At 45.1% G+C, this 26,046-nt stretch overlaps 1 protein-coding gene across 1 annotated transcript; it reads right to left on the minus strand.

The window, feature by feature from the left end:
* Positions 1-57: 57 nt before the first annotated feature.
* Positions 58-26,007, minus strand: LOC136640025 (S-adenosylmethionine synthase-like). Its single transcript, XM_066614824.1, has 10 exons — positions 25,959-26,007; positions 22,254-22,405; positions 16,667-16,744; positions 15,355-15,477; positions 12,900-13,012; positions 11,600-11,743; positions 5,942-6,160; positions 3,036-3,218; positions 2,039-2,172; positions 58-447 (listed from the first exon to the last, which is right to left on the minus strand). The coding sequence occupies exons 2-10, from the start codon at positions 22,324-22,326 to the stop codon at positions 345-347; spliced, it is 1,170 nt and encodes a 389-aa protein (XP_066470921.1). The 5' UTR covers positions 22,327-22,405; positions 25,959-26,007; the 3' UTR covers positions 58-344.
* Positions 26,008-26,046: the final 39 nt, after the last annotated feature.

Here is a 26,046-nt window from a genome sequence, read left to right on the forward strand (position 1 = left end):
AGTATTACTATTTTATTCTTATTCATCACATGTTTATTCTGCTTCTCAACAAAAAAAGTTTTCAAAGCTGTTAATAGGAAAAGGAATGAAAAGGTAAGTTCTCTTCCAAGAGGGTCTCACAATTTAAAAAGCCAATGACAGCCAGTCGGAGGGACCCTGTTTGGGGATGAATATAGGCAGTTGCTCTTTTGCTGCTAAATATAATACAACCACTTAGACTTGAGAACCAAATGGAATGATTATATTTGGGACAATTTATAATATGCATTATTTGTAGTAGCTTCAACATTTGTTCTTCTGCCACGTCAATTTATATTCTTTAAAACCTATCTGTCAAAATAACTCTAATAAACCAACTTTTTAGGTTGCTCCCACGTAAATTCTTCTCTTCCGAAATGTCCATAGCATGCAGTCTGTTGATAAATGGGACTCTTCAGCTTCAGCTCCCTACAAGCAAACAAAAACAGTTTTGAGATTTAGGCTGCAGTCGTATAACACTTGCCAGGGAGTAAACCTTACTGGTCCCAACTGGTCTTACTTCTGAGTAAGTATGTGTAGGGTTGCACTGAAAGTTTTGTACTTTTATAAATTTTCCCAAAATCAGCAAAATACAGATTTATAATTATTACCAAATACTTCTATTATAGATTATTACTTATAATACTACAAAGGGCTTTGTCCAGTTCTGAGTCAGCAAGATCAGAATTATGGGTCTGAGTTCTCCAGAAAGATGTAATCAACTTCTAGCTAATTCTAAAATGTGTCAACTCTTTTTCTAGTTTCTCTGAAGGCCGAACTAAAATGCAACAGTCCTGTGTTCCATCTCATGTGTCCATCTGTGCTGACTGAGTTCCCCTTACTCTCTTTGTTTTCCCCATATATTTCACTTCAGGAAAGTCCCAGTGTAAGGTTTAATAGGAAGGAAACTTCCCTGAGACGATGTGAAATCAAATGTGTGCACTGAGCCTCCCCTCCTCCCACACTGTGCCTTCCCTCAGCCTGTTGTTCCAGCCACATTTCTCCATTCCCATCTCCTTTACAATATCAGAACTGGGAATGGAATACAATAACTGGAACTACTGGCTACAGAGAGGTGTCCCTGTCCTGCACATTCCTTTTACCAGTGGTGGTGGAACCCAGAATGCCTCCCGATTCCATCACCTCTCCACAACTACAAAAAAAAAAAAAAGGAAAGCGGCCATTTACTATGCTCTTGGGCATTTTGTTCAGTTGCAGAATTGGAGGACTTTGGATTTGATTTAAAGGGACTGCATGTGTGAAGGAGCTCCTTTGTTCATGCAGTTCCTCCAACTCAAACAGGAGTCCTGTACTTCTATCTTTGAAGAAACCATGTCTGGAGCAAGCTAAGGAGGCAGGTGATTCACTTTCTACTTACTTTTAGTGGGCCAGATCTGGCACCCTCACTAATCTCTCCCCTGCACAAATGGGGCTTACTGTTCTGCAGGGGAGGCTGCCATTGTCGCTGCCTATCTCCCACCATGTTTGCTCCACCCAGCCACTTCCACATTTTGCCACCCCAGCAGGCTCTGCACTAGGATTTCCTGGCAGACATGGCTGGGGAAAGCAAGGGGGGGGCAAGATTGGCAGCAACAATGGCAGCCTCCCAGGTGGAATGGTAAGCTCTGGTCACATCGGGAGGCTCTTTTCAGTGCACAGCAGACTCCAGTTTGAAGACCACTGATCTATGTGAATGGTATGAAAGGAAGGCACTACCACTCCATTCACTGGTATGGAATGTGGACACAAGGCAGTTCAATTGCCCTAACATTTCAGTTCATCTTATCCCAAGTGCCTGGGTGGACAAGAAAACTGCATTTCCCAAGATTTTCTCAATTGACTTGGGGAGCCCCAAGACACCCTGGGCAGCTGTCTGCATAACCTCTTGGACTGAGTAGGTCTTGCCATTTCTGTCTTGGGAATGTGCATGTGTGTGTGGCTCATATTGGAGTTCTGCACATCGCTGATGCAAAGGCAGACCACTACACTGTATCCCTAAATCCATTCAAGTCAAACAGACCTTATGATGGGCCCAAGGCGAAGATCAAAATTCTTCTGAACAATATGAAGCAGCTCTTCTTCCGATCTGTCCGAAGTGCCGTAGTGAAACACGGAGATGGCCAGAGGGTGACTCAACCCAATGGCATAAGAAAGCTGAGGCATACAGTACATAGAAAGTCATTGCAGCTAATGAGCATTTTAGTTAATAAGAAAAGATCGTTCAACACAGCTTGGGATCTCTTGCAGGTCATTTATCAGAAGGACAGGCTGTTAGGCCATTACTACATTATCCTGCTGGGTGATACAGCCCAGTGCTTTTCTTCTGCCCAGAAATATATAGTCTCAATCTTAAAGGTGACTACAAGGAAGTAATGAAACTGCTGAAAGCTCAAGGGTAACATTCTCAATGTATTCCCTTTTCGGCTCTTCTTTGGTACAAGGAAATTTTTAAAAAATTAAAGAGTATATACATTTGATGTATAAGAACCTTTGCATACCTGTTCAATTCTTAACATCTCCTGTTAAAAATGAGACCAGGGCTGAAACAGATTACTGCCCAAGGGCAAAATCCTATCCAACTTTGCAGTGCTGATGTAGCCGTGCCAACGAAAGATACACTGCATTTTGAGGTGGGGGGGGCAGTCCTGGAGACCTCCTCAGAGTCATGGAATGCTTGCTTGCTTACCTTGGAGCTCCACTGCAGTTGCATTGGCACTGGAAAATTAGATAAGATTGGGCCCTAAGATGCTGGAAGGTTGCCTCTGATCAGAAAAGAAAGAAAGGGCACAATGAACTAACAGCCCAATCCTATCCACACTTTCCTGGGTGTAAGCTCCATTGAATCTAATGGGACTTACTTCTGAGTAGACATGCATAGGATTGGGCTGCCGGGGCCTAAGCTGAAATCTGAACCAGGGGTTCCCAGTTCACAGGGTCTTAACCACTGCACAAGCTTACTGCTACAAGTCCTGTTTACGGAGGATGCTGCCTAAGAGGTAGGACTGGCTGTCTCTCACCTGGACCAGGACTCTCCTGCAGAGGCCAGCTTTCACCAAGGATTTTGCCACCCAGCGAGCCGCATACGCTGCAGAACGATCAACTTTCGAAGGGTCTTTCCCTGAGAAGGCACCTCCTCCATGGGCTCCCCAGCCACCATAGGTATCCACAATGATCTTCCTGCCAGTCAGGCCAGCATCACTCTAAATAAATAAATATACGCACACACAAATTTATCAGGACTTTTGGACACATGTCATATTCATTATTCAGGATTGTAGCAACATCAATGTACTTCTGCCATATCAAGAAGAAGGTAAAAATAAAGGTCCATCTTTTGTGGTATTTGGTGTCCACTGATATATACCATTGGTCTCCAAACCACGGGATGACTGCATTCTCAAAAAGCCTTCCCCTGGCGGCAGTGAGCTTTCTGTTCTGAGCAGCAGCATCTTATCCTTCAAGCTGATCACATACATGTTCCACCAGCAGCAACTCACACCAGGCAACCACTTCCACTGCCCATTATCCCAGCAGGCTTTGAGACCCACTTTCTAGGGCAGGGGTGCTCACACTTTTTTGGCTCGAGAGCTACTTTGAAACCCAGCAAGGCCTGGAGATCTACCAGGGGGGAAGGAAGCGTCTGACAGACACCCCCTTTAATGTATGGAGCCCCTGCTGGAGTCTAGTCAGTTTAGTCAGTTTTGTTGCTGCATGCCTGAAGAGCAGCTAAAGTGTCAGTTTCAGTGTCAGTTTAGTGTCAGCTAAATATGTCCTCTAGTCACTAGACGAAACTGACATATTAACAGTTTGGAGAGACAGGGGTCCGCGATCTACTCATTTTGCCTCGCGATCTACCGGTAGATCGCGATCCACCTATTGAGCACCCCTGTTCTAGGGAGAAGCGGCTGCCCGGCAAGAGTTGCTGATATGATTTTGCATTAAGTACAATAAAAATACAGGAGAGAAAAATGTCTTCTAGGGAAGCAGTGCAAAGGCATAATCTTATCTTAATATTAAAAAAATTAAACATACAAAATTAAAAGCCCTCAAAAAATTAAAAAAAGATATCACTGTAACTTTGTCTGTTTGCAAGAGCATACCGGCACTTCAGGATGGCGTAAAAGAAAAGTTATTAAAATTAAAAAGACCCTGCTAAATCAGAAGAAGAAAAAAAGTCCTTTAATTTTTATTTCTTTTTTGCACAGCTCCAGAGTTTAGGCCAACATAATAACTTCCTTTCTTCCTGTTTGAGTCCATTTATCATGAGCTCTTGCCCAAATTCCAAACATACGCTGCTGGAATGGACAGTAGATTCCTACATCATGAGGTCTGGTCAAAAGTTCTGGTGGTTTGGAAAGCCCAAACTGATAAAAAAAAATTCAGCAGGTGAGACTTTTGCAGGCATCCCTGGATGCCACCTGGTGGTTACCTACAATATCAGCTGCATCTGAGAAAGGCTACTGAAGGCAACACTGTTCAGGGAATGATCATCAGCCAGGAGTTTCCTGCAGGGCATATCCATGTTGTACACATGCCTTGAAACAAAATTGTCTTGATTTTAGCAACACTAAGTTAAATGGAAAATGCATGCAATGGCTAAAAATGTAAAGATTTAAACAATTCCTTGAGATTTCTTGATGCTCCTGGCAAAGTTAGAACAGTCCTATAGCAATTCCAGGCAATTTTGCTAAGGGGAGGTGAGGGTCAATTGCCTTGCGACCTGTCTGGGGGACGTCACACTGGCTGCAGCCAAGACGCAGCTGCCGGCATGCACCCTTCCCCAACAGCATCACAAATACAGTAAAGGCCTCCAGAGGCTTGGTGGGTGACTGGGGGCTGGGGGGGGGGAATGATGCTCGGGGGAGGTGGCAGAGCAAGGGGCGACGAGCGGCAAGGGACTGTGTTCACCACCACCTCTTGCAAACAGTTCCATTTGCTTTTTCTTTAAAGAGGTGGCTGTGGTGAACACACTCCCTTGCCGCTCGTCGCCCCTTGCTTTGAGGGCCTGGTGGGCAACTTTGGGGGTGCGCAGGAGGGGCCTGGTGCTGGGGAAGGCAGCAGAGTGAGGGGGCAAATTTGTTTTTCATTTTTAACTTTAAAAAAAACCACAGGTGTGACTTTGTACCAGAAGTGACATCATTGTGAGCTCAGCCCCAGGCTCCAAGATAATTAGCTACACCACTGTATGCAGTTCCTTATAAAAGGTAGGACCAGCAAACTCCTCTTTATCATTCTCATTTGCCCTTCATGATGATGGTGTGCATGGAGGGTAGTGTGTATGGAGGGTGTGCATGGTGCGCATGGAGGGCAGGCATACTATAAGGCCTCTGGGGGTTGTTGTGTATCTCTGAGAACTCAGCTACAAATCAAGAAGACTCCAGTTTAAATATCACCTTTGCCAAGAACTCACTAGTTAGTTCAAGGCCAACCATTTCCCCTCAGCCTTCTATCTGCAACATGGGGGGGGGGGATAAAGCTCACATATCTTGCAAGACTGTTGTATGGGCCGAAGCAAGATCATATACACGAAACATTCTGAACATTTGAAAGTGCTACACAAATGCCCTCTTTTCCTCTTCAACCAAACTTGCTCCCTGTCTCCAGCAACCCAAGTCATTGAGAATCAAGCCTACGCCTATCTTCATAGTTTCATGCCATTTTGTCTTGGCCACACTGAAGTGTGGCAGAACACTGACAACCGGCTCCTTTCTTGTGTTTGTGTGGGCACACGCACGAGGGCGTTGATAAAAAAAAGGCCCATGGATGGAAAGGATGGAGCTTAATTGTTGTGTTTAAAGAATATGGGGTGAGACTTCAAGATGAAGACCCCAAAGTCCCTTGTGGTTGACCATTGAAATATCCTGGCCCAACCCAGGAAGGAATTCCATTCCAGGTGCAGGGTTGACAGTTATTAGCGCAGTACCTTTGGACCACCTTCTAGAAAAGCTTTACTTGGCAAGAGGTGATAGACGGTGTTCTCATCCAGGTATTTTGCTGGAACCACTTCCTTCACAACCTTATCCATCAGCTCTTTCTGCATTTGCTCTAATGACACCCCAGGAGCATGATGTACAGAAATAACCAAAGTGTGCACACGGATTGGTTCCACTGCACCACCAATTTCTTTGTATTCCATTGTGACCTAAAAAAAAAAAAAATCAGCAATAGGGAATCAGATTAAACTTCAACATTTCTACAGTCACTTATTCAGTTGTTGGTTTTCACAAGCCCTTCTTGAACAAGTCTAATTTACTGATTTTTGTTTGTTTGTTTAATGCTCAAACATTTTATGCTGGTCTGTTCAATGATCAGTTATTTTCTTGCTGCCTGATCCAAAATATTTTTACTCAGAGATCATTTTTACTCAGAGGTCAACCCCATCAAAATTCCAGTAGCACTTTTTTTAATTGGTAAGTGCAGTTAGCACTGCAGCCTACATTTTCAGTATGTGACACATGGATTTGTGGATACAGACAATTTTGAACAGTGGTTCTCAAGCTTTACCTGGGTCATGGAGCTGCTGCAGCCTCTTCTTCCCAGCTCAGCCAAACATGGCTGTCTTAGATCTCAAGAAATCTTGCAAGACCCAAGATGGTGGCATCCAGATCTTGCAAGATTTTGTGAGATTCAAGATGGCGGCATCCAGAAGAACAGGAAGGAAAGGCCACTGGGGCAACCTGAGGTGCCCCTATAAGTGTGCCATGACACCCTAAGGCAGTGATTTTCAACCTTTTTCATCTCGTGGCATACTGACAAGGCAATAAAATTGTCAAGGCACACCACCAGGTTTTTGACAATTGACAAGGCACACCATGCTGCCAGTGGGGGCTCACATCCCCGTTGACCTTACTAATAAATGATCTTCCCCCAAATTCCTGTGGCACACCTGTGGACCACTCGTGGCACACTAGTGTGCCACAGCACAGTGGTTGAAAATGGCTGCCCTAAGGCACTGCAACGTACACTTTGGGAACTTCTGACTTAGAATATTGTTTCAAGAATAGTATCCTGATGTGCCAAGAGAGAGTTGTTCATCCTTTGTTAACCTGATGTCTTCCTAATAGGATGATATTGTCTCAATAGAGGACAATGGTTAGAGCTGACTATCTGACAGGGCAATTCCTCTGCAAGGTGGAGTCTGATGAAGTCAGCTTTCTGCCAGTGGATGTGAAAGTTTGAATTTGGCAGTCAGACAGAGAGCTGCAGATTTAGCTGGACTGGAAATGGCCTTGAGGGCAGGGCCTCAGAGAGGAATTTTATCAGGGAGCGCAAAGTTTCTTTTGGACCCCCTCCCAAGAGAGAGAGGAGTAAAACAGAGTTGGGGATGGTGGTGATGAGAACTGGCAGAACAGGGGTAGGAAGAGGGCAAAACAGGATGGGGGGTGTTGGTGACAGCCAGAAAAGTCTTGGGAGCCCAGGTCTACTGGGCTTCCCTGTGCAGACGGAGCCCAGGTCTACCTATCCATGTGGCATCAACAACTAGATATGGCAATATGGAAAACCAAACACACTCTTTAAGTCTTTCTAAAATATTTTAAATATAGAAAATCACTATGGAAAATTGGCATCATCATACTTAGGCTCACACTAGAATGGAAAGTGTCCTGCATGGACCAAAACTTACATCTGCAGCTGTAGTCACTTAGGCTGCAATCGTAACCACACTTTCCTGAGGGTATGCCCCATTGAACAAAATAAGACTTACTTCTGAGTAGATCTAGTTAGGATTATGTCCTTAGTTGTGTCCCTGAGCTCCTAGACACTTCTTCTGTGGTAAGTGGATCCACAAACCAAAGAGCTACTGTTGGTAGCTCCCAGATTTGACGCTGTGTTTAGGAGTGTCATGTATGCATTCCTCAGTCCAGTGCTTTTGTTTCGTGGAAGCCCCCAGCATCCCACATGGGAAATGAGTTCAGTTGAGATTGGAAAATATGATCCTTGGGAATTTCTGGGCCCTCTCCTTCGGCTCCTGGGCCCCCTTTCGGACCCTAGGCCCAGGTACAAATTACCCCGTTTTACCTCTCTCTCATGGGCCCAGCTTGAGGGCTGAGGGGGATCTACATTTGCTCTTCAGGTATCTGATGCAGGATTAGCTGCTAGCGAGCTGCTGTAGAAGTCTGTTAGCTTTTATTATAATCTGCTGCCATATTAACAAATAGTTCACAGAAAGATCAAGCTGCCTCCTCCATTCAAAGGAAATGAAACCCTGAAGGCTTGTGGACATCTTGTCACTTAGGGTGGGGAAGAGCATCTAAGAACATTCTGTTTGGATGTGGGAAGCTCAGATTCAGATTCAAACTCATCATGAAACTCATTGAGTAGCTTTGCACAAGTCAGACAGCATGTGATGCATATTTTAAGAACAACCAGGCATGGAAAGCAAACTTGAGCCCTCACTTCAGTGACGGAGGCCTCTCAAGGGAGCACTGCTGAAGAATTAATTTATCTGGAGGTGATCCCTGCAGAAGCCATAACAGTCATAAATAACTTACCAGAAGCAGCTACCCAGCAGGCACAACAGTGGAAAGGGGTTGTTTACTAGGGGATCAGTTTATGCCAGCATTTTTATTGGTACGTGTATGCCTGTAGGTCAGGACCCAATTTCTGGTGGGACCTGCAGAGCCTCCAATCAAAACAAAGGTGAAGGAAAGATAAGATATTGCCTCAAGCTATTGATATTGCCTGAGGTTACTCAAAAATCAAATAGCTGCTTACTGCTCTGCCAAGAGCCAAGCTCCTGCAGTTCGCAAGGTTGTGTGCATATAAGGAGATAATGTTTATCTTTTTTTCTGGTGTGTTTTTTTCTAAGTCAGTCAATGACAGGTAGTGAGGTCAGGTGAAGGAGGGGACACATAACTAAGCCCCTTAAGCCTTTAAGCTATTTATTAGGGCTGCTTCATTACAAGAAATTGATCAATTTTTTTGCAAATAAATATATAAATACTTGTAAATAAATAAATAAAATTATTGTTTCTTTCTAGATCGCTTTTTAAAGTCTCGTTAAACTAGGTGGGTTCCAATAGAGGGTCATTTTAAAAAGTGGTCCCAGTACTAAAAAGTTTGTGAACCACTGCTGTAGAAGATATGGTAGTGGATAAATGTAAGCAGAAATTTAAACATGTTGGTCTAAATCAGAGGTCTCCAAACTTTTTGGCCAGAGGGCCGCATGAAATATCTGGCGCTGCGCTGAGGGCTGGAAAAAAATTTAAATATAAAATTTAAATAAATAAGAGATGGAACTTAGATGAATGAATAAATGAATGAGCGGGCTCATTCACTCAGCCTCTCCGGCCCTCAGAACAGCCTTCAGGTGCAATCAGAACACAGCTCTGGTCACGTTCAGTCTGGTGGGCCAGAGGCTTTCAGGGGATGAGAGGCTGGCCGCAGGCTGGATAGAGGCTCACTGTGGGCTGCATCTGGCCCCCGGGCTGGGGTTTGGACACCCCTGGTCTAAATTGACAAGAACAAAAAGGCCAAGTAGCACCCATGGGACTTGAACCACCAGCAAGCTGGGATTATGTTTAACAAATGAAATTTGTATCTGAAGTAACCACTAGGCTGGCCCAAAGGCAAGCACCTGTGCAAGATGTATAAGAACCTGTTCCGCAAGGGCTTTGATAAAGCGAATAGTAGATCACCGGTTCCCAACCTGACCACAAGTGGTCCATGAGACCCTGAGAAGTGGTCCACGAAGCCTCAGAAAAAAAAGATTACCTTTAATCGCTTCCAGTGTGTTCCCCCATGGACCACCAGAGAGGGCGGAGAATGAACTGCCCACAGCCAGCAACAAAAGCAGCAACCCACAAATCCTCACTATAAATAATGCATCTAATAAATCTCTAATTATTACAAATTTAATTGTATTTTTTGTGTGAAGGGCTGGGAGTTGCATGCATGGCCCATGAGAGGGGGTACAGAGGGTAATTTGTACCTGGGCCCAGGTTCAAAAAGGAGGCAAAAGGAGGCTTCCCAAAAGTTTCCTGGGATCTTATATTTTCCAATCTCACCAGGACTTACTGCCCACATGGGATGTGGGGTGCATGGCAGCTGTGGCTGCTGCAAGCCATACATGCTGGGCCAAGGAATGCATACATGTCACTCCTTAGCACAGTGTCAACTCTGGGAGGAAACTGGCCTGCAGATCTGCTTACCATGAAGGAGTATATCAAGGACATAGCTGTGGAACTACAGTTGCTGCAGAAGTACATTTTGGTTCACACAGGACACTTTCCATTCTAGTGTGAGCCTAAATATGATCTAATTTTCTGCAATGATTTTCTACATTTAAAATTTTTTTTAGAGATTTAGGAGTCTGTTTGGTTTTCTGTATTACTGTATCTATCTGCTGACACTGTGTGGGCAGGTAGACCTGGGCTCCACATTGGGAAGTACAGTAGATCAGGGCTCCAAAAACTCTTCGTGCTGTTCAACCCTCCTCCTGCCCTGTTTTTCCCCTCCCCAGCCCTGTCGCCACCCTCCCTAACTCTGTTTCATGTCCTCCCTTTCCCCTTTGGGAAGGGGCCCAAAATAAACATTTTACCCCGTAATAAAATTCCTCTTGGAGGCCCTGATTGGATGTGGTCCTCACCAGTTCCAATTTTTCCAGTTCCAGGCAGGAGGTCTGGTCTAGTGGGTTGAGCCTCCATTTGCCTGAAGATAACATCCAAAGGTCGCCAGTTCGAGGCCACTGGCACCGTGCGACCTTGAAGCAGCTGACAAGCTGAGCCGAGTTATTCCATCTGCTCTGAGTGTGAGAGGATGGAGGCCAGAATGTGCAACCAGATCAAGAAAGAAACATCTGAATGTTGTGGTTTCTTGAAAGATAGAAACCTTCTTTCAAACTGTAAAAATCCCTATGGGGATTTAAATTGCCTGCCTATATAAACCGCCTTGAATAAAGTCTAAGGAGAAATCTGAGGACCAAGAAAGGCGGTATAGAAATACCTGTATTATTATTATTATTTTGTCTCAGTGGTCCACGGGCTCCTGAAGGCTGGGAACCACTGCAGTAGATGAATTCAATCCTCCAAGGGTAGAGCTAATTTCCACTATGCAACTGGCAAGATCAAATGGACTATACTACTTTGGCAGCAGATAGGGGGCAGTTTGCAGGTCTGGCTGCTTCCTCACTTTCATTTTTTTAAAATTATCCTTTGTAGAAAACTAGAATGTCAGCCTAGCCTCATCTGACATGCTGTTTTGTTTTGTTGCAGTTTTTTTTCCATGGGACATGATAATATAATTACAAATATTTTTATTCCACTTGTCAATAAAAAAAAAAGTTCACAAAGCAGTTTGCGTAGCAAAAATAAATCAATGTTCAAGTTGGCAATTCCTCCTATCGCTTGTTTACACTGTCTGGAGTAGGAACAGTTCAGAAATAGTTTTCGCATGACAAGTTTCAAACAAAAATTAAACTGTTTACAATATTTTGGCTTCTGAATGGCTTCAGCGGTGCACCTAGGAAGACCATAGCATTTGAACTGTCCCTAAGTCCTGATTATTCCCATGCAACATGAGTATTCATATGATTTTCAGGACCATAGCTACGCTTGTGTATTTGATCGTGCTGTTTACCAACCTGTGTTTTCCCATCTGGTCTAAGCCAAGGCAAAGTTCCATTTCTTTCCAGAGATTTGATTTTTGCATTAAGTTTGTGTGCAAGCAGGATAGTTAAGGGCATGCACTCATCATTTTCATCAGTCGCATAACCAAACATCAAGCCCTGCAGTAGAATTCACACAGATATTACAATAAATGCATTGGTTTCTTACATAGACTTTATATTCCTGCCATGTTCAAATGGCTACAAATATTTCCTATAAATCAAACCATTTACAGGTGGAGTTTGTTTATCTGCAGATTTTATAGCCATGTATTTGACTCATTCTGAACCTTCCAAAGGAGACTAGAGCTCTGCTCCAGTCGCTGCCAGAGGATTTAAAGGGCCGAAAACCACAAGTTTGCTTAACCATGGTTTTTGGTATCCACAGAGGGTCTGAGAACAGATCCCTCATGGATACCCTCACCTGTAGTATAGTAAATATAGTAAACCATAACGCCCCATGGCAGCCTGAAATACTCTTCTGGAATACCGACATGATGCAACTTGTCTCTTGTCCTTCAAAACTTGAAGTGAAACCAAGCCTAAGCTACAGGTGACCGTGTCAGATTCCCATGTGAGAATCAAGTTGCTACCACGTTTCTACAAAGCAAGGATTTGGGGGTCAGGGGGAATCCTTAGTACAACCCATGGGCAGGCAGGAAGGGAGGACGAAAATCACCCCCCACCTCCCCAAACTCTTTTTGAATAAGCAATTTTTCTTACTTTGGGAGCTAATTCTGGTCATGAAGCACCATCATGATGAAAAAATAGATTTTTTTAAAAGCTATGTGCAGGGGCATGCTGCACAGAACAGCTCCTCTCTCCTGCCTTTCCATGCCGGACTATAATGTTCCCCATTGCTCCACTTTGTAGAGGTTCAACACAACCTGGCTGCTGTCAGGTCTCACTACACCCTAAGAATGTGGAAAGGGTTGTAGCTCAAGAGAGTCCATGCTTTGACAGTGTAGACAGGACTGAGCGAGAGAGACCTCTTCCTCCCCCATTTTGCTTCTCCTAGTACAATACTGAAATTTAGGATGTATGTTTCTTGTGGCAGGGCCCTGAATTTTTTGCTTATGAACCTCTGTCACCCCCTATATCTGCGGACTCAGCTTCCATGGTTTCAGTTATCCATGGTTCATAAATCCCCCCCATCGCAGTCATGCTCATCTCATCGGTTTTTGTTTTGTTTGCCCTCCTATCGTTATCTCCTGTGCTGTCTGCTTCCCACTTCCCATTATCTCAGCCTGAGATGCTTTAGGAAAAGAAAAATTACTTGGTCTCCAGCGCCAATGTCATCATCACCCTTTCCACAGGAGATGGCCTGCTTGATTTCATGACACTGCTGTTCCAGGGCTACCAGCACAGTGCAAGTCTTGTAATCTAATCCTGTGAAGTTAATATTACGTATATGTATTTATTTATTAGATTCCCACCTTTCCTCCCTAAGGGCATCCAAGGCAAACATACAATATGCCGCAGACAGTCGCCTATAAGGTGATCTCACAGATAAGTCAAGGGCAGGTTTTCAGCCTAAAAGCATGGAATGTTCCACAACCCTCAGATAAGTCAGGCTAAAACTTGGGGAATGGTGTTTGTGAGGAGGAGCCACAGAGCCTGTTTGCCCTGAAGCCTGTTTGAAAGGGGGGAATGAATCTGAGCCATGCCACTGTTTTTGAAGACATTAACAAGGTGCAGTATGTAGTTCTGTATGCCACCTCCCCTAAAGCAGCAGAAGTGAACATTGCCTTGAAATGCTTAAAAAAAAGATCCAGGTTTGAAACTGCAGAAAAGCATACGCAATTTTAAAAACCATCCAAAACAAGGGCAGCACCAATAGAAAGCAACATAAACAACTTACCTCAGCCCAACACCCTGCTTCACTTGCTGCCAGACAACTTTTTATACGGTTACTGTCATTTATGAGGCACTTCTGGGTTTGGAGTTAACAAGCATGCTCGGAAGACTCTACAAGGGAGCTTCGGACAAATGTAAACAAAGTTGCCTGTTTGTAAGCTGTCTGCAATCACTCAAAATGTTCCTCAGACGTTTCACAGACCGTCTGCAGGCACTATTAAAGCTTCTCCTGGCTGCTTGAATCACCCTGACCCCACAGATAAGACAAGGAGACAATCTATGCTTAATTTATTGACAGAAATTTCTCACCTTATAGGCGAGTATCTACGGTAAAAACTATAAAATACATAATAAATAACAAGGAAATATTTTAAAAAACGTATAATACAATATTAAAACCAACCAGTGGCAATCAATCATCCAAACAGCCACAATAATTAGTAAAGCCACCCATAAAAACAGCAGACATACCACTAAAAGATACCTTGCTGAGGTCAGAAAGCTTTTTGAAAGTAGAAAGTCTTTAGACCTCGCCAGAAGGCTTCTAGAGAGGGAGAATTTCTTAATGCAAAAGGAGAGAGAAATCCACTACCAGAAGTAACTGCCACTATCAAGAAGGGCCTATTTCTAGCCGCCATCTCCCTAACTTCTATCAGTGGTGGCAAATCCAGAAGGGCCCTCTCAGATGACTGAAGAGGATGGGCCAAATTATATATGGCCCTCTCCACAAAATCATCACATAAGGCAGTTTTTACCATTTCCTTAAGTGTTAGGGATGTGTACCTCTGATTCTGCCCACTTTCTCATGCACGTACCCTTAGATATCACTCTTGTGGATGCCCAAAATAAGTATCTGACAAGGCTCACAACAGGAAGACCCACAGTGCCAACTCATCCATGAGGCCAATTGACAGCCCAATCCTGAGCTGCATGGAGCGTGGGGCTGTTGCGGCACTGAAAATGGCTAGCATGGCATCCAACGTACAACCAGGCAGCTGCTGGCAGCTCCTTGGGAGAAGGAGATGTTCATCCCCTTCCCCTGGGTGAGGAAAGTAGCCCTGCAATGGGGCTACTTGATTCTGTGGCAACCCTTGGACTGGCACAGAATCAAAGAGCTCCAAGTCAGGCCTTGTGGCCCAACATGGAGCTCAGAATTCGGTGAAGCTGAGCTCCACGGGTCCCACCCTCTTCCCACCTCACTTCCTCCCTCCACCATACCTCTCCCAACCCTCCCCCCACCTCCACCCACCCCCAGAACACCTCCTCACAGCCTCCTCCCGCTCCTACCTACCTCTTTGCCACCCAGTGGTTCGGGCGACTATAGCCAGCTGATAGAGAACCAGCTATCCCCCCCCCCAGCACTTGCCCAGCATCTGCTGGCGCTGGGCTAACTCCAACACTTGGCCAGTGCTAAGCCCCACAAATGGCAGATTGGTAGGCATGCCCATCTCTATCCACCTACTTGCCTCCACTGCTGCTACTCCTCCTTCCCCTCACTCTCCTTCCACTCCCTGGATTAGAAGAGGACATGGGGGAAAGAGAGGAAGAGGAGATGCGGAGGGGAGCAGAGTGCTGAGCTAGAGCAATGGAGAGGGGGAGAAGCAGAGGCCAACACATCATTGGCAGCATTTGGCAAGCCACCTCACGAGGGCTTACATATGCATGCTCTGCTCCAAAGAGTCGCAGAGTACCAGCGCTCCTTACACTTCAGGTAGACATAACCTACCAGTCAGCCCTCAAACCAGTTCATATGTCAGAGCATACCACTTACTGGCCCTGTCGACCAGACACAATCTGGATGAACGTGTTTCAGAGGAAGCTAGTGGCTTCGGTAGAGCCACTATGGCAGTCATTTTGGTAAGCACACAACCCACCTTTGGAAGAGTCATCATACCCAATCTTCTTGACTGTATCTCTCACAACTTGCTGGTAATCGACAACTGCTTTAGAAGTAATTTCACCACACAACAAGATCATCCCAGTTTTGGCCACACATTCTGCATAAACACAGGCAGTGCAACAAAGTTAATTATAGACTACTATGTACCAAAGATTTTTTGGGGGGAGGGGGTTGTTTTTTAAAACCATCAAAGACATATGTGAGCTCCCTTGTACTTTTGAGTTATCTGATGAGGTTCTGCTCTGAGTACTCCCTTTGCAGTTACTATTTCCAGCACAGTGCACTGCAGAGCTTTTTCTGCTGTGGCACCTTTTTAAAGAAATAATGAAATCTATTTTATAAGACACATCTGCAAGTAAAGGAAGGTGAATTTTTTTCAAGCAAGTATTTGGAGTTAAGTATTTGGATTCAGCATTTTATTTGTTTGTTTGTTTATTTGCAGCATTTTTATCCCCTTTCTCCTAAAGGGAGTTCAAGGCAGCTAACTATGAAAAACATAAATCTTAGAAAAACAATTAAAACATTGAAACAAAGCAAACTCCCAGGATCACTTTTATTAAAATATATCACTTTAAAAGGGTCAGCCCCTAGTATCAGTCAAAACCTTCCTAAATAAGAAGGTCTTGAGGCCCGACAAAAGAGGGGGAGCTGTTTTTAATTCCAGGGGAAAGGAGTTCTATAAGTGAACACCACCGCCAAGAAGGCCCTACTTCTAGCTGCCGCCACTCCTCACCTATACTGGTGGCGGCACCATCAAAAGGGCACCTCAGATGACCTGAGAAGATGAATAGGATTATATGGACAAAGGCGGTCCCTCGAATACGCAAGCCGTAAAGGGCTTTCAAAGTCAAAACTAGCACTTTGAATTGAGCCCAGAAATGAACTGGCAGCTGGTATAGCCACAGAAGCAATGGTCCGACTGAGTTAAACCAACAAGCTGCAGCAACCACAGGGGCGGCCACATTCTGCACCAGTTGCTGTTTCAAGACCGTCTTCAGAGGCAGCCCTGTGTTACAGTAATCTAATCTAGATGTCACTAGAGCATGGGTCACTGTGGCATTCAGTCTGAGTAATGCTGCAAGCCTTGTTAGATTTAGATCAAGCTTTAGTTGATTAAGTCGTAGAATAATTCTACTGTTAGCCCTTTCTCTTCAAACAACCCAGAAACACGTGTTTTTTATGTATTCTAAAACAATCACCTGCAAAGGTTCTAGCAAAACTCAAAGCATGAGCCTCTGTATTTTGTGATTCTGTTTCTCGTCTTTCAGTTCATAAATAAGGCTTACCACAAGCGACTTTGGCATCTGGATCAACCTTGATATGGGCATCGAGAACAGCATCGCTGATCTGATCGCACATTTTATCTAGAAAAAAAAACACATGAAGCAGCCATATTTTCTATGGGTCATGAAATTCTCCAAATTTGTAAGAATAACCCTAGCTATAACAAGAGCAAGAGACACCCTGTTGGAGTGGCACTCTATGACAATTACTGACAGACTAACTCTGCATAGGAATTTAGCCCAATGCACAAGTTTCATTAACATTTTGGCTTCAGTTTCCAAAAGGAAGCTAAACAGCAAACATGCAGCTGTGTGTGTGCATGGATGGGTGGCATTTTCTAAGGCAGTGCTTCCAAAACTGTGGGTCGCAATTCATAGCTCAGGCTCTTTGTCCTGACAGGGCATGCAGATATCCTTTTCAGTGCACAGACATCAGGCAGGTTGAAGGGGGGCAAACACAATTCTATATCCTTCCATCAGACATCTGCAGTAGGCAACTAGGATGTGATTATGTAAAGAAATTATCAGGGATGGGAAAACCCAGCCTGGCATGACTCGAGTTGAGTCTAGAGACACCGCCCCCTGCGACTCTACTCCAAAACGAGTCATAACAGAGTCACCCTTTTGCAACTCGATAGGACTGAGTCAAGTCACCCCCCCTTTAAAAAGCCCACAGAGGGAAACAGGGCTGCTGCTGGGCGGTGTACACACTTCGGGGATGCGTTTCAACATTCCCCACCGTCCCCACCCACCCCAATGCCTGGCAGCAGCATGGAATGCACCCAAACCTTCCTTTCCCCTTCATGATCTTCATGGCCCTCTAGGGGAAGGCCGACAGGAGCCGAGGGGCATCCGGTTCGGGACTCCTCATCCCTATGGGATGAGGATGGGGAGGTTAGAGAACAACAAGACAAAGGCAGGGTAGGAGAAGAAATTGGCAAAGGTAGCGTGATGGGATGTGATAGACAGTTTGGCACAATGAGAGGATGCGGGGACAAAGGAGCGAATAAGCAGCCCATCCTAGGGCATTCCGTGTACAAATGCTTTTATGCGAATGCCCGAAGTCTACGAGCAAAGGTGGGAGAACTGGAATGTCTGGTGACAAGGGAGAACATTGACATAGTGGGCATAACGGAAACCTGGTGGAATGCAGAGAATCAGTGGGATACCGCAATCCCGGGCTATAAACTCTACAGGAGGGACAGGCAGGGGCGTGTTGGAGGTGGGGTGGCCCTTTATGTTAAGGAAGGGATAGAATCCAGCAAAGTAGAGATTGAAGGTGGGTCTGACTCCACTGTAGAATCTCTGTGGGTTAAATTACCAGGCTTGTGCAGCGATGCAATACTGGGGGCGTGCTATCATCCTCCAGACCAGAAATCGGATGGGGACCTTGAAATGAGGAAACAGATCAGGGAGGTGACAAGGAGGGACAGGGTTGTAATCATGGGGGACTTCAATTATCCTCATATTGACTGGGTCAATTTGTGTTCTGGTCACGATAAGGAAACCGGATTTCTTGACGTGCTAAATGACTGTGGCTTAGAGCAGCTAGTCACGGAGCCCACCAGAGGACAGGTGACTCTGGATTTAATATTGTGCGGTATGCAGGACCTGGTTAGAGATGTAAACGTTACTGAGCCATTGGGGAACAGTGATCATGCTGCGATCCATTTTGACATGCACGTTGGGGGAAGAATACCAGGCAAATCTCTAACAAAAACCCTTGACTTCCGACGGGCAGACTTCCCCCAAATGAGGAGGCTGGTTAGAAGGAGGTTGAAAGGGAGGGTAAAAAGAGTCCAATCTCTCCATAGTCATGGAGGCTGCTTAAAACAACAGTAATAGAGGCCCAGCAGAGGTGTATACCGCAAAGAAAGAAGGGTTCCACTAAATCCAGGAGAGTGCCCGCATGGCTAACCAGCCAAGTTAGAGAGGCTGTGAAGGGCAAGGAAGCTTCCTTCCATAAATGGAAGTCTTGCCCTAATGAGGAGAATAAAAAGGAACATAAATTGTGGCAAAAGAAATGTAAGAAGTTGATACGGGAGGCCAAGCGAGACTATGAGGAACGCATGGCCAGCAACATTAAGGGGAATAATAAAAGCTTCTTCAAATATGTTAGAAGCAGGAAACCCGCCAGAGAAGCGGTTGGCCCTCTGGATGGTGAGGGAGGGAAAGGGGAGATAAAAGGAGACTTAGAGATGGCAGAGAAATTAAATGAGTTCTTTGCATCTGTCTTCACAGCAGAAGACCTCGGGCAGATACCGCTGCCCGAACAGCCCCTCCTGACCGAGGAGTTAAGTCAGATAGAGGTTAAAAGAGAAGATGTTTCAGACCTCATTGATAAATTAAAGATCAATAAGTCACCGGGCCCTGATGGCATCCACCCAAGAGTTATTAAGGAATTGAAGAATGAAGTTGCAGATCTCTTGACTAAGGTATGCAACTTGTCCCTCAAAACGGCCACGGTGCCAGAAGATTGGAGGATAGCAAATGTCATGCCTATTTTTAAAAAGGGAAAGAGGGGGGACCCGGGAAACTATAGGCCGGTCAGCCTAACATCCATACCGGGTAAGATGGTGGAATGCCTCATCAAAGATAGGATCTCAAAACACATAGATGAACAGGCCTTGCTTAGGGAGAGTCAGCATGGCTTCTGTAAGGGTAAGTCTTGCCTCACGAACCTTATAGAATTCTTTGAAAAGGTCAATAGGCATGTGGATTTGGGAGAACCCGTGGACATTATATATCTGGACTTTCAGAAGGCATTTGACACGGTCCCTCACCTAAGGCTACTGAAAAAACTCCACAGTCAGGGAATTAGAGGACAGGTCCTCTCATGGATTGAGAACTGGTTGGAGGCCAGGAAGCAGAGAGTGGGTGTCAATGGGCAATTTTCACAATGGAGAGAGGTGAAAAGCGGTGTGCCCCAAGGATCTGTCCTGGGACCGGTGCTTTTCAACCTCTTCATAAATGACCTGGAGACAGGGTTGAGCAGTGAAGTGGCTAAGTTTGCAGACGACACCAAAATTTTCCAAGTGGTGAAGACCAGAAGTGATTGTGAGGAGCTCCAGAAGGATCTCTCCAGACTGGCAGAATGGGCAGCAAAATGGCAGATGCGCTTCAATGTCAGTAAGTGTAAAGTCATGCACATTGGGGCAAAAAATCAAAACTTTAGATATAGGCTGATGGGTTCTGAGCTGTCTGTGACAGATCAGGAGCGTGATCTTGGGGTGGTGGTGGACAGGTCGATGAAAGTGTCGACACAATGTGCGGCGGCAGTGAAGAAGGCCAATTCTATGCTTGGGATCATTAGGAAGGGTATTGAGAACAAAACAGCTAGTATTATAATGCCGTTGTACAAATCTATGGTAAGGCCACACCTGCAGTATTGTGTCCAGTTCTGGTCGCCGCATCTCAAAAAAGACATAGTGGAAATGGAAAAGGTGCAAAAGAGAGCGACTAAGATGATTACGGGGCTGGGGCACCTTCCTTATGAGGAAAGGCTACGGCGTTTGGGCCTCTTCAGCCTAGAAAAGAGACGCCTGAGGGGGGACATGATTGAGACATACAAAATTATGTAGGGGATGGACAGAGTGGATAGGGAGATGCTCTTTACACTCTCACATAATACCAGAACCAGGGGACATCCACTAAAATTGAGTGTTGGGCGGGTTAGGACAGACAAAAGAAAATATTTCTTTACTCAGCGTGTGGTCGGTCTGTGGAACTCCTTGCCACAGGATGTGGTGCTGGCGTCTACCCTAGATGCCTTTAAAAGGGGATTGGACAAGTTTCTGGAGGAAAAATCCATTACGGGGTACAAGCCATGATGTGTATGCGCAACCTCCTGATTTTAGAAATGGGTTATGTCAGAATGCCAGATGCAAGGGAGGGCACCAGGATGAGGTCTCTTGTTATCTGGTGTGTTCCCTGGGGCATTTGGTGGGCCGCTGTGAGATACAGGAAGCTGGACTAGATGGGCCTCTGGCCTGATCCAGTGGGGCTGTTCTTATGTTCTTATGATCTCACCCCAGCAGCAGCAAAGGAAACCCCCCTTCACTCCATGGACATGGCAGGGAGCAAGGGTGCATCCCAGGCGTGGGGCAGCAACAGTGCATGAGCCTAGCAAGTGAGCAAGAAAAAGCCTGCCACAGCTCTGCGGAGGGAAACAGAGCTGCGCTGGGCTGTAGGTGTGTCTCAATGTTCCCTTTAAACATTCCCCCACAGCCCCACCACCCCACCTTAGGCTGGTGTGCAGAACGAAACAGAACATGCCTCCCCCTGCTTCTCCCCACCTCTTGCACCCCTCTTTCTGCTTGCAAACCCACTTGTCCATATGGGGAAAAAAAACCTGCTCTTGCCCTGTTCGCCCCCTCCCTCTCCAGGAGAAGCATCCTTCAGCCAATGGATGCAGCAGACACACAACCTTTGGCCAATGGATGCATCAGAGGACCAGCGGAAGTGCCTCGCTGTCTGGGTTCTGTGCAAAACCCAAGTAAAATTGTAACATTTTGCAGAAAAAGCAGCACGTGCAACATCATGAGACCCTGCCAATTTTTTGGAGTGAAAACAAAAAGTTAACCCTCTCGATCCACCGCCCCCAGCACATCTCTGAACATAGCAAACCCTTCTAGCTGCTGGTATTAGAGCTCGCACACGCAAAAACGGCTTCCCAGATGAATGCAAGAGGTTTTTCTTGTGAGAGGGAGGTGGTGCAACCCGTGTCCACTGGTGCTAGAGTCTTCCATGCACGTGAATCAACAAGTCAGCAAAATGCACACATTTTTGCGACTTGAGTTCAAGTCACGAAATTCAAATTCCCAACCCTGGAAATTACTGTGCTGAAGGCTGAAAAATTCAGGCACACACTGGTGACTGTTAGAGCATTATGTATCCTCCTCTCCAGGCATCCTACAGGCTCTCCTATAGCTGACCCAAAAAAACACTTCCTGAGACAACAGTGTCACTAGGGGGTCCGAGGGAAACGGACTGCCCTGGGTGACACCATTGGGGGTGCTTTACCACAGGTGCATTTACACACCATTGGCCAGAAGTGGGATCTCAAAACATAACAAAATAACAACAAAAAACAAAACCAAGAAAATGCAGTCCCTACCATTTTTTCTGATTCACAAAAACTGTGGAGGGCTGAAACATGTTTCCTGAAATTTTTTTTCCAGATTATTAGGATCACCCCATTTTATGCATCAAGAGGATTCATCACAGATCAAACACAACAAGCACAGCTGCATCAGTGCTGGAAAGTTGGATAGAACTGGGCCCAAAGTCATCTTTACTAGAACTTGCTCCTGTCCATTCCTGGCAACGAGAGCTTTTTTCTTGACAAATAGAGAATGAATGATCCCCACTGCAAACACACTGAGAGAAAGAATTAGAGCCCCCTCCCCACAAAAGCCATGGGAAATCTAAGCCAGCTGCTATTTACTATTTTAAAAAACCAGAACAGAAGGACTAAATGCTGGCTTCCTGTTAACATTCAGTTTGACCTTCAAGAGAGGCAGTTGAAAAAGCTCTGTTTTGCATTCATCTAGCTACAGCAAAGGAAGACTTTGTTAAAAGGAAGTATTACCTGAGTGTCCTTCAGCAACAGATTCAGAAGTGAACAGGAATCGCTTCTCTTTCATTGTAGTATTGCACGACATGTTCCAATTATCCAACGAGAAAAATTTTTTTGTAAAGAGAACAAATGAAAGAAATCTGCTGGAGACAATTTTCAGTTGGCTGTAAGAAAAAGGGAAAGGAAGGAAAATCTGAAAAATGACTTTATAGAAATCAACTGCCGTGTTAAGTATTTATTACTGCTTAGTATTCAAAGTCCACAAGATTAAAATGGCTCCTGACCTTGCATAACACTGTTGGGGCAGATCCTCCCCCAACTTCCCAAGTATCTCCCATAACTCTTTTATTTGTTTTCAGTATTATAAACTGCCTTGGGGTATTGACCAAGGTGAAAAATAGTATATAAATGTAGAAAGTAAATACAGTACGCACAAAAAAAGCCCACTGTGATCTTTGCCCCTTGAGCTTCCATCCAGTCCCTGGTATGTTTTTCAGGCAATACCTATGGCTATACCTTCAGCTGCCACCTTAGGGCCCAATCCTATCCAACTTTCCAGCACAGATGCCACTGCAATGCAACCCTGAGGTAAGGGAACAAATGCTCCCATACCTTGAGGAGGTCTCTCTGACTGCCTCCCCACCACAGGATGCAGCACATGCCCCACTGGCACAGCTGCACCGGCACTGGAAAATTGGATAGTGTTGAAATTGAAAATGTTCTTTTCCATGCCCTCCAATATGCAACCACACTTCTTAAATAAAATGTCCATGCCATGCTACTGTATTTTGCTGTAACTCCCCCGCCACCCTGAAATAACTTATTGTACCTCCAAGCACACCCAAACTGTTTCCACAGGATGCAGGAAAATTGCAGATAGGTACTAATTTATTCTAAGCTGTTTATTTAGAACATTGGACATCCTGCTCTTCAATGTAAAACCAAAGTAACGGTAATTTACAGTGAAACCATGACAAACAATGCTTTTTGTCCCTTTTTTAAGAGAACCCAGACATGAACTTTGGAGCAAAACAATGATTTTAAGCAGGCCATCTTCTTCTCATGAAGAACAGACATTGCTTAAATATTCCTATACTGGAACCTGTCAATTTAAATCTTTTTTTTTTTTTTTACTCTTTGCAGCACCTACTAGATTACCTTGTGGTAAACAGAAACAGGTTGCCACTTGAGGGAATAGCATTCTGCACATGTTCACAAATAGTCAATTCTCCTGTCAGTTAGAAGATACAGGGCACAATCCTAAACAGGTCTACTCAGAAGTAAGTCCTATTTTGTTCAATGGGAAAGTGTGGTTAAGATTGCAGCCACAGTACATATGCAAATCCACTCCATTTTCCATTTGATATGGTCAGGGGTTCCAACACTGAATTTAATTAATGTGGCTAACCTCTGCCTATTTCCACTCAGTGGAATCCACTGACTTCCATGTTGGAAATGCCACAAGTTTTTTCCCCTTGATCTTTTTGCTAAAAATGACCCTGGCTACCTCTGAGAAGATCACAGTCGCAACACCTTTACACAGCTGCCAAGATTGCACTGTTAAGTTGCAGAATGCAACTCAACAACCCACCAAAAATCCATAGAGGGAGAAGGCTTGGGAATGTATTATTATGAACAAACTCACTCAACAAGTTACAACAGGCTAGAAACCTGACATGGATACTAATACAACCATCATTTTTTTTAACAGCACAATACCCAGGTATCCAGAAATAAGGGTACAATCCTAGCCACACTTCCATGGGAGTAAGCCCCATTGACTATAATGGGACTTACTTCTGAGTAGGCATACATAAGATTGGGCTCTGAGTCCCACTATATTCAATGAAACCTACTTCCAGAGGGCAAGTGGGTATAGGACCACAGGTGAATTGCATGTTTTCTCTTTCATTATTATCTTTTGTATTTTCAGGAGGAAGAAGAACATTTATTATTGCATGTTCACATTTGGGTTTTAAAGCCATTGCAAGCATTCCAGACAGTATCAGGGACACAGTATGGGGGAGAAAATTTCTATTAAAACAAATAGAAGGAGGAGCTGCATCTCTAAAAAAACGATATGACCAGTAGAAATGCAAGGCACCCTTATTACTGTGCGCTTTGGCTTCCCTACACAGTAAAAACAAGGTCTTTTCTTTTTTTTTAGCAGGCAGCAATGATTACACAAATGACACCTGTTGAATTTCTGACAAGTTCTATATAAGGATATGGAGACTGTCTTTTTTTTTTAAAGTGACTTATCCTCATGATAACATGGGTGAGTGGGAACTTAGCTCAACAAAATGCAAATATGAGAAACAGTAAGCGTGCCCACTGCTCACCACTGAATAACCACAGCCTATTGCTGTCTTTATACATCTGAGGTCAAGGAGAAAGGCTTCTAGCCTCACAGGATATGGCTCCAGAGCCCCTCTCATTTTAAGGGAGCAAACAGCAGGTGTGAGAGGGATTTAAGGGCCCAATCCTATCCAACTTTTCAGCACTGGTGCAGCCACAATGCAACCCCAGGGGGGAAAGGAACAAATGTTTGCATACCTTGAGGAGGCCTCTGACTCACCACCACAGGGTGCAGTGCACACCCCATTGGCACAGCTGCACTGGCACTGGAAAATTGAATAGAATTTGGCCCTAAGTTGGGGAATCAATACAGGAGCAAAGGATTGTTTCTGCCGCCAGACGGGGCCTCTGTCCAGGTTGGGCCCTCCACAGGTGCTTTTTGAAGGAAACAAAGGAACATCTTTCTAGGGAATCATATCATGCTGCCTACAGGCCCAATCCTATGCATGTCTACTGAGAAGTAAGTTCCATGATAGTCAGTGGGGCTTCCTCCCAGGTAAGTGTGGAAACGATTGCAGCCTCAGTGAATCAGAGCCCAATCCTATCCAACTTGCCAGCACTGATGCAGCCATGCCAATGGGGCATTCACACAGTGGAGCACAGTCACAGAGGCCTCCTCAAGGTAACAAATAGTTACCTCAGGGCTGCACTGGTGCTAGAAATTTGGATAGGGCTGAGCTCTCAGACCCTTGGACTGGCTTAGTTTAGTGTTAGCTAACATGGTTTCTAGGGTTTCCGGCAGGTGTCTTTCTTTCCCAGTCCTACCCAGAGATGCCACAGCTGGGATATGGCACCTTCTACACTCAAAGCAGGTGTTCTGCCCCAGAGCCCCTCATCTAACTTGAAAAAGTCTCTCATCACATCAAGGGATGACTGACTGACACTTGTGGATGGTGCAAACGCCTGCTCCAGCCAGGAACTCACAGCCCAATCCTATGCATGTCTACTCAGAAGTAAGTCCCATTAGAGTCAATGGGGCTTACTCCCAGGAAAGTATGGATAGGATTGGGCTGTCAGTTGCCAAACCCCAAGCAATCAGGTGTAAAGAAGTTATGAACATGCACGTGCGAACCAACCAGGCAGCAGCAGCTTCCTAGCAGAAAGTCAAACTAACAGCCCAATCCTAGCCACACTTTCTTGGGAGTAAGTCTCATTGACTCTAATGGGACTTAGTTCTGAGCAGACATGCAGAGGGTTGAGCTCTAAGGCTGCGATCCTATGCACACTTTCCTAAGAGTAAGCCCCACTGAAGACAATGGGACTTACTTTCAAGTAGATGCGCCTAGAATTGGGCTGTCAGGCTGCAATCCCATCCGCATTTAATTGGGAGTAAGCCCTATTGACTTTAATGATACTTACTTCTGAGTAGACACGCATGGGATTGGGCTGTAAGGGGCGGCGGCCGCCGCCGCCGCCGCCCCCGATGCCCGCGGGCTACTCCCCGGGC

Source organism: Tiliqua scincoides, chromosome 2, assembly GCF_035046505.1.
Source record: "Tiliqua scincoides isolate rTilSci1 chromosome 2, rTilSci1.hap2, whole genome shotgun sequence".
Taxonomy (NCBI): domain Eukaryota; kingdom Metazoa; phylum Chordata; class Lepidosauria; order Squamata; family Scincidae; genus Tiliqua; species Tiliqua scincoides.

Excerpts from the sequence above, each read along its gene's own strand:
- LOC136640025 (XM_066614824.1), bottom strand. The coding sequence starts at position 22,326 with ATGTCGTGCAATACTACAATGAAAGAGAAGCGATTCCTGTTCACTTCT. Across the intron at positions 16,745-22,253 it reads TGTTGCTGAAGGACACTCAG|ATAAAATGTGCGATCAGATC; the intron begins GTAATACTTCCT and ends TTTTTTTTCTAG. Across the intron at positions 448-2,038 it reads CGCCTTGGGCCCATCATAAG|GGAGCTGAAGCTGAAGAGTC; the intron begins GTCTGTTTGACT and ends GTTTGCTTGTAG.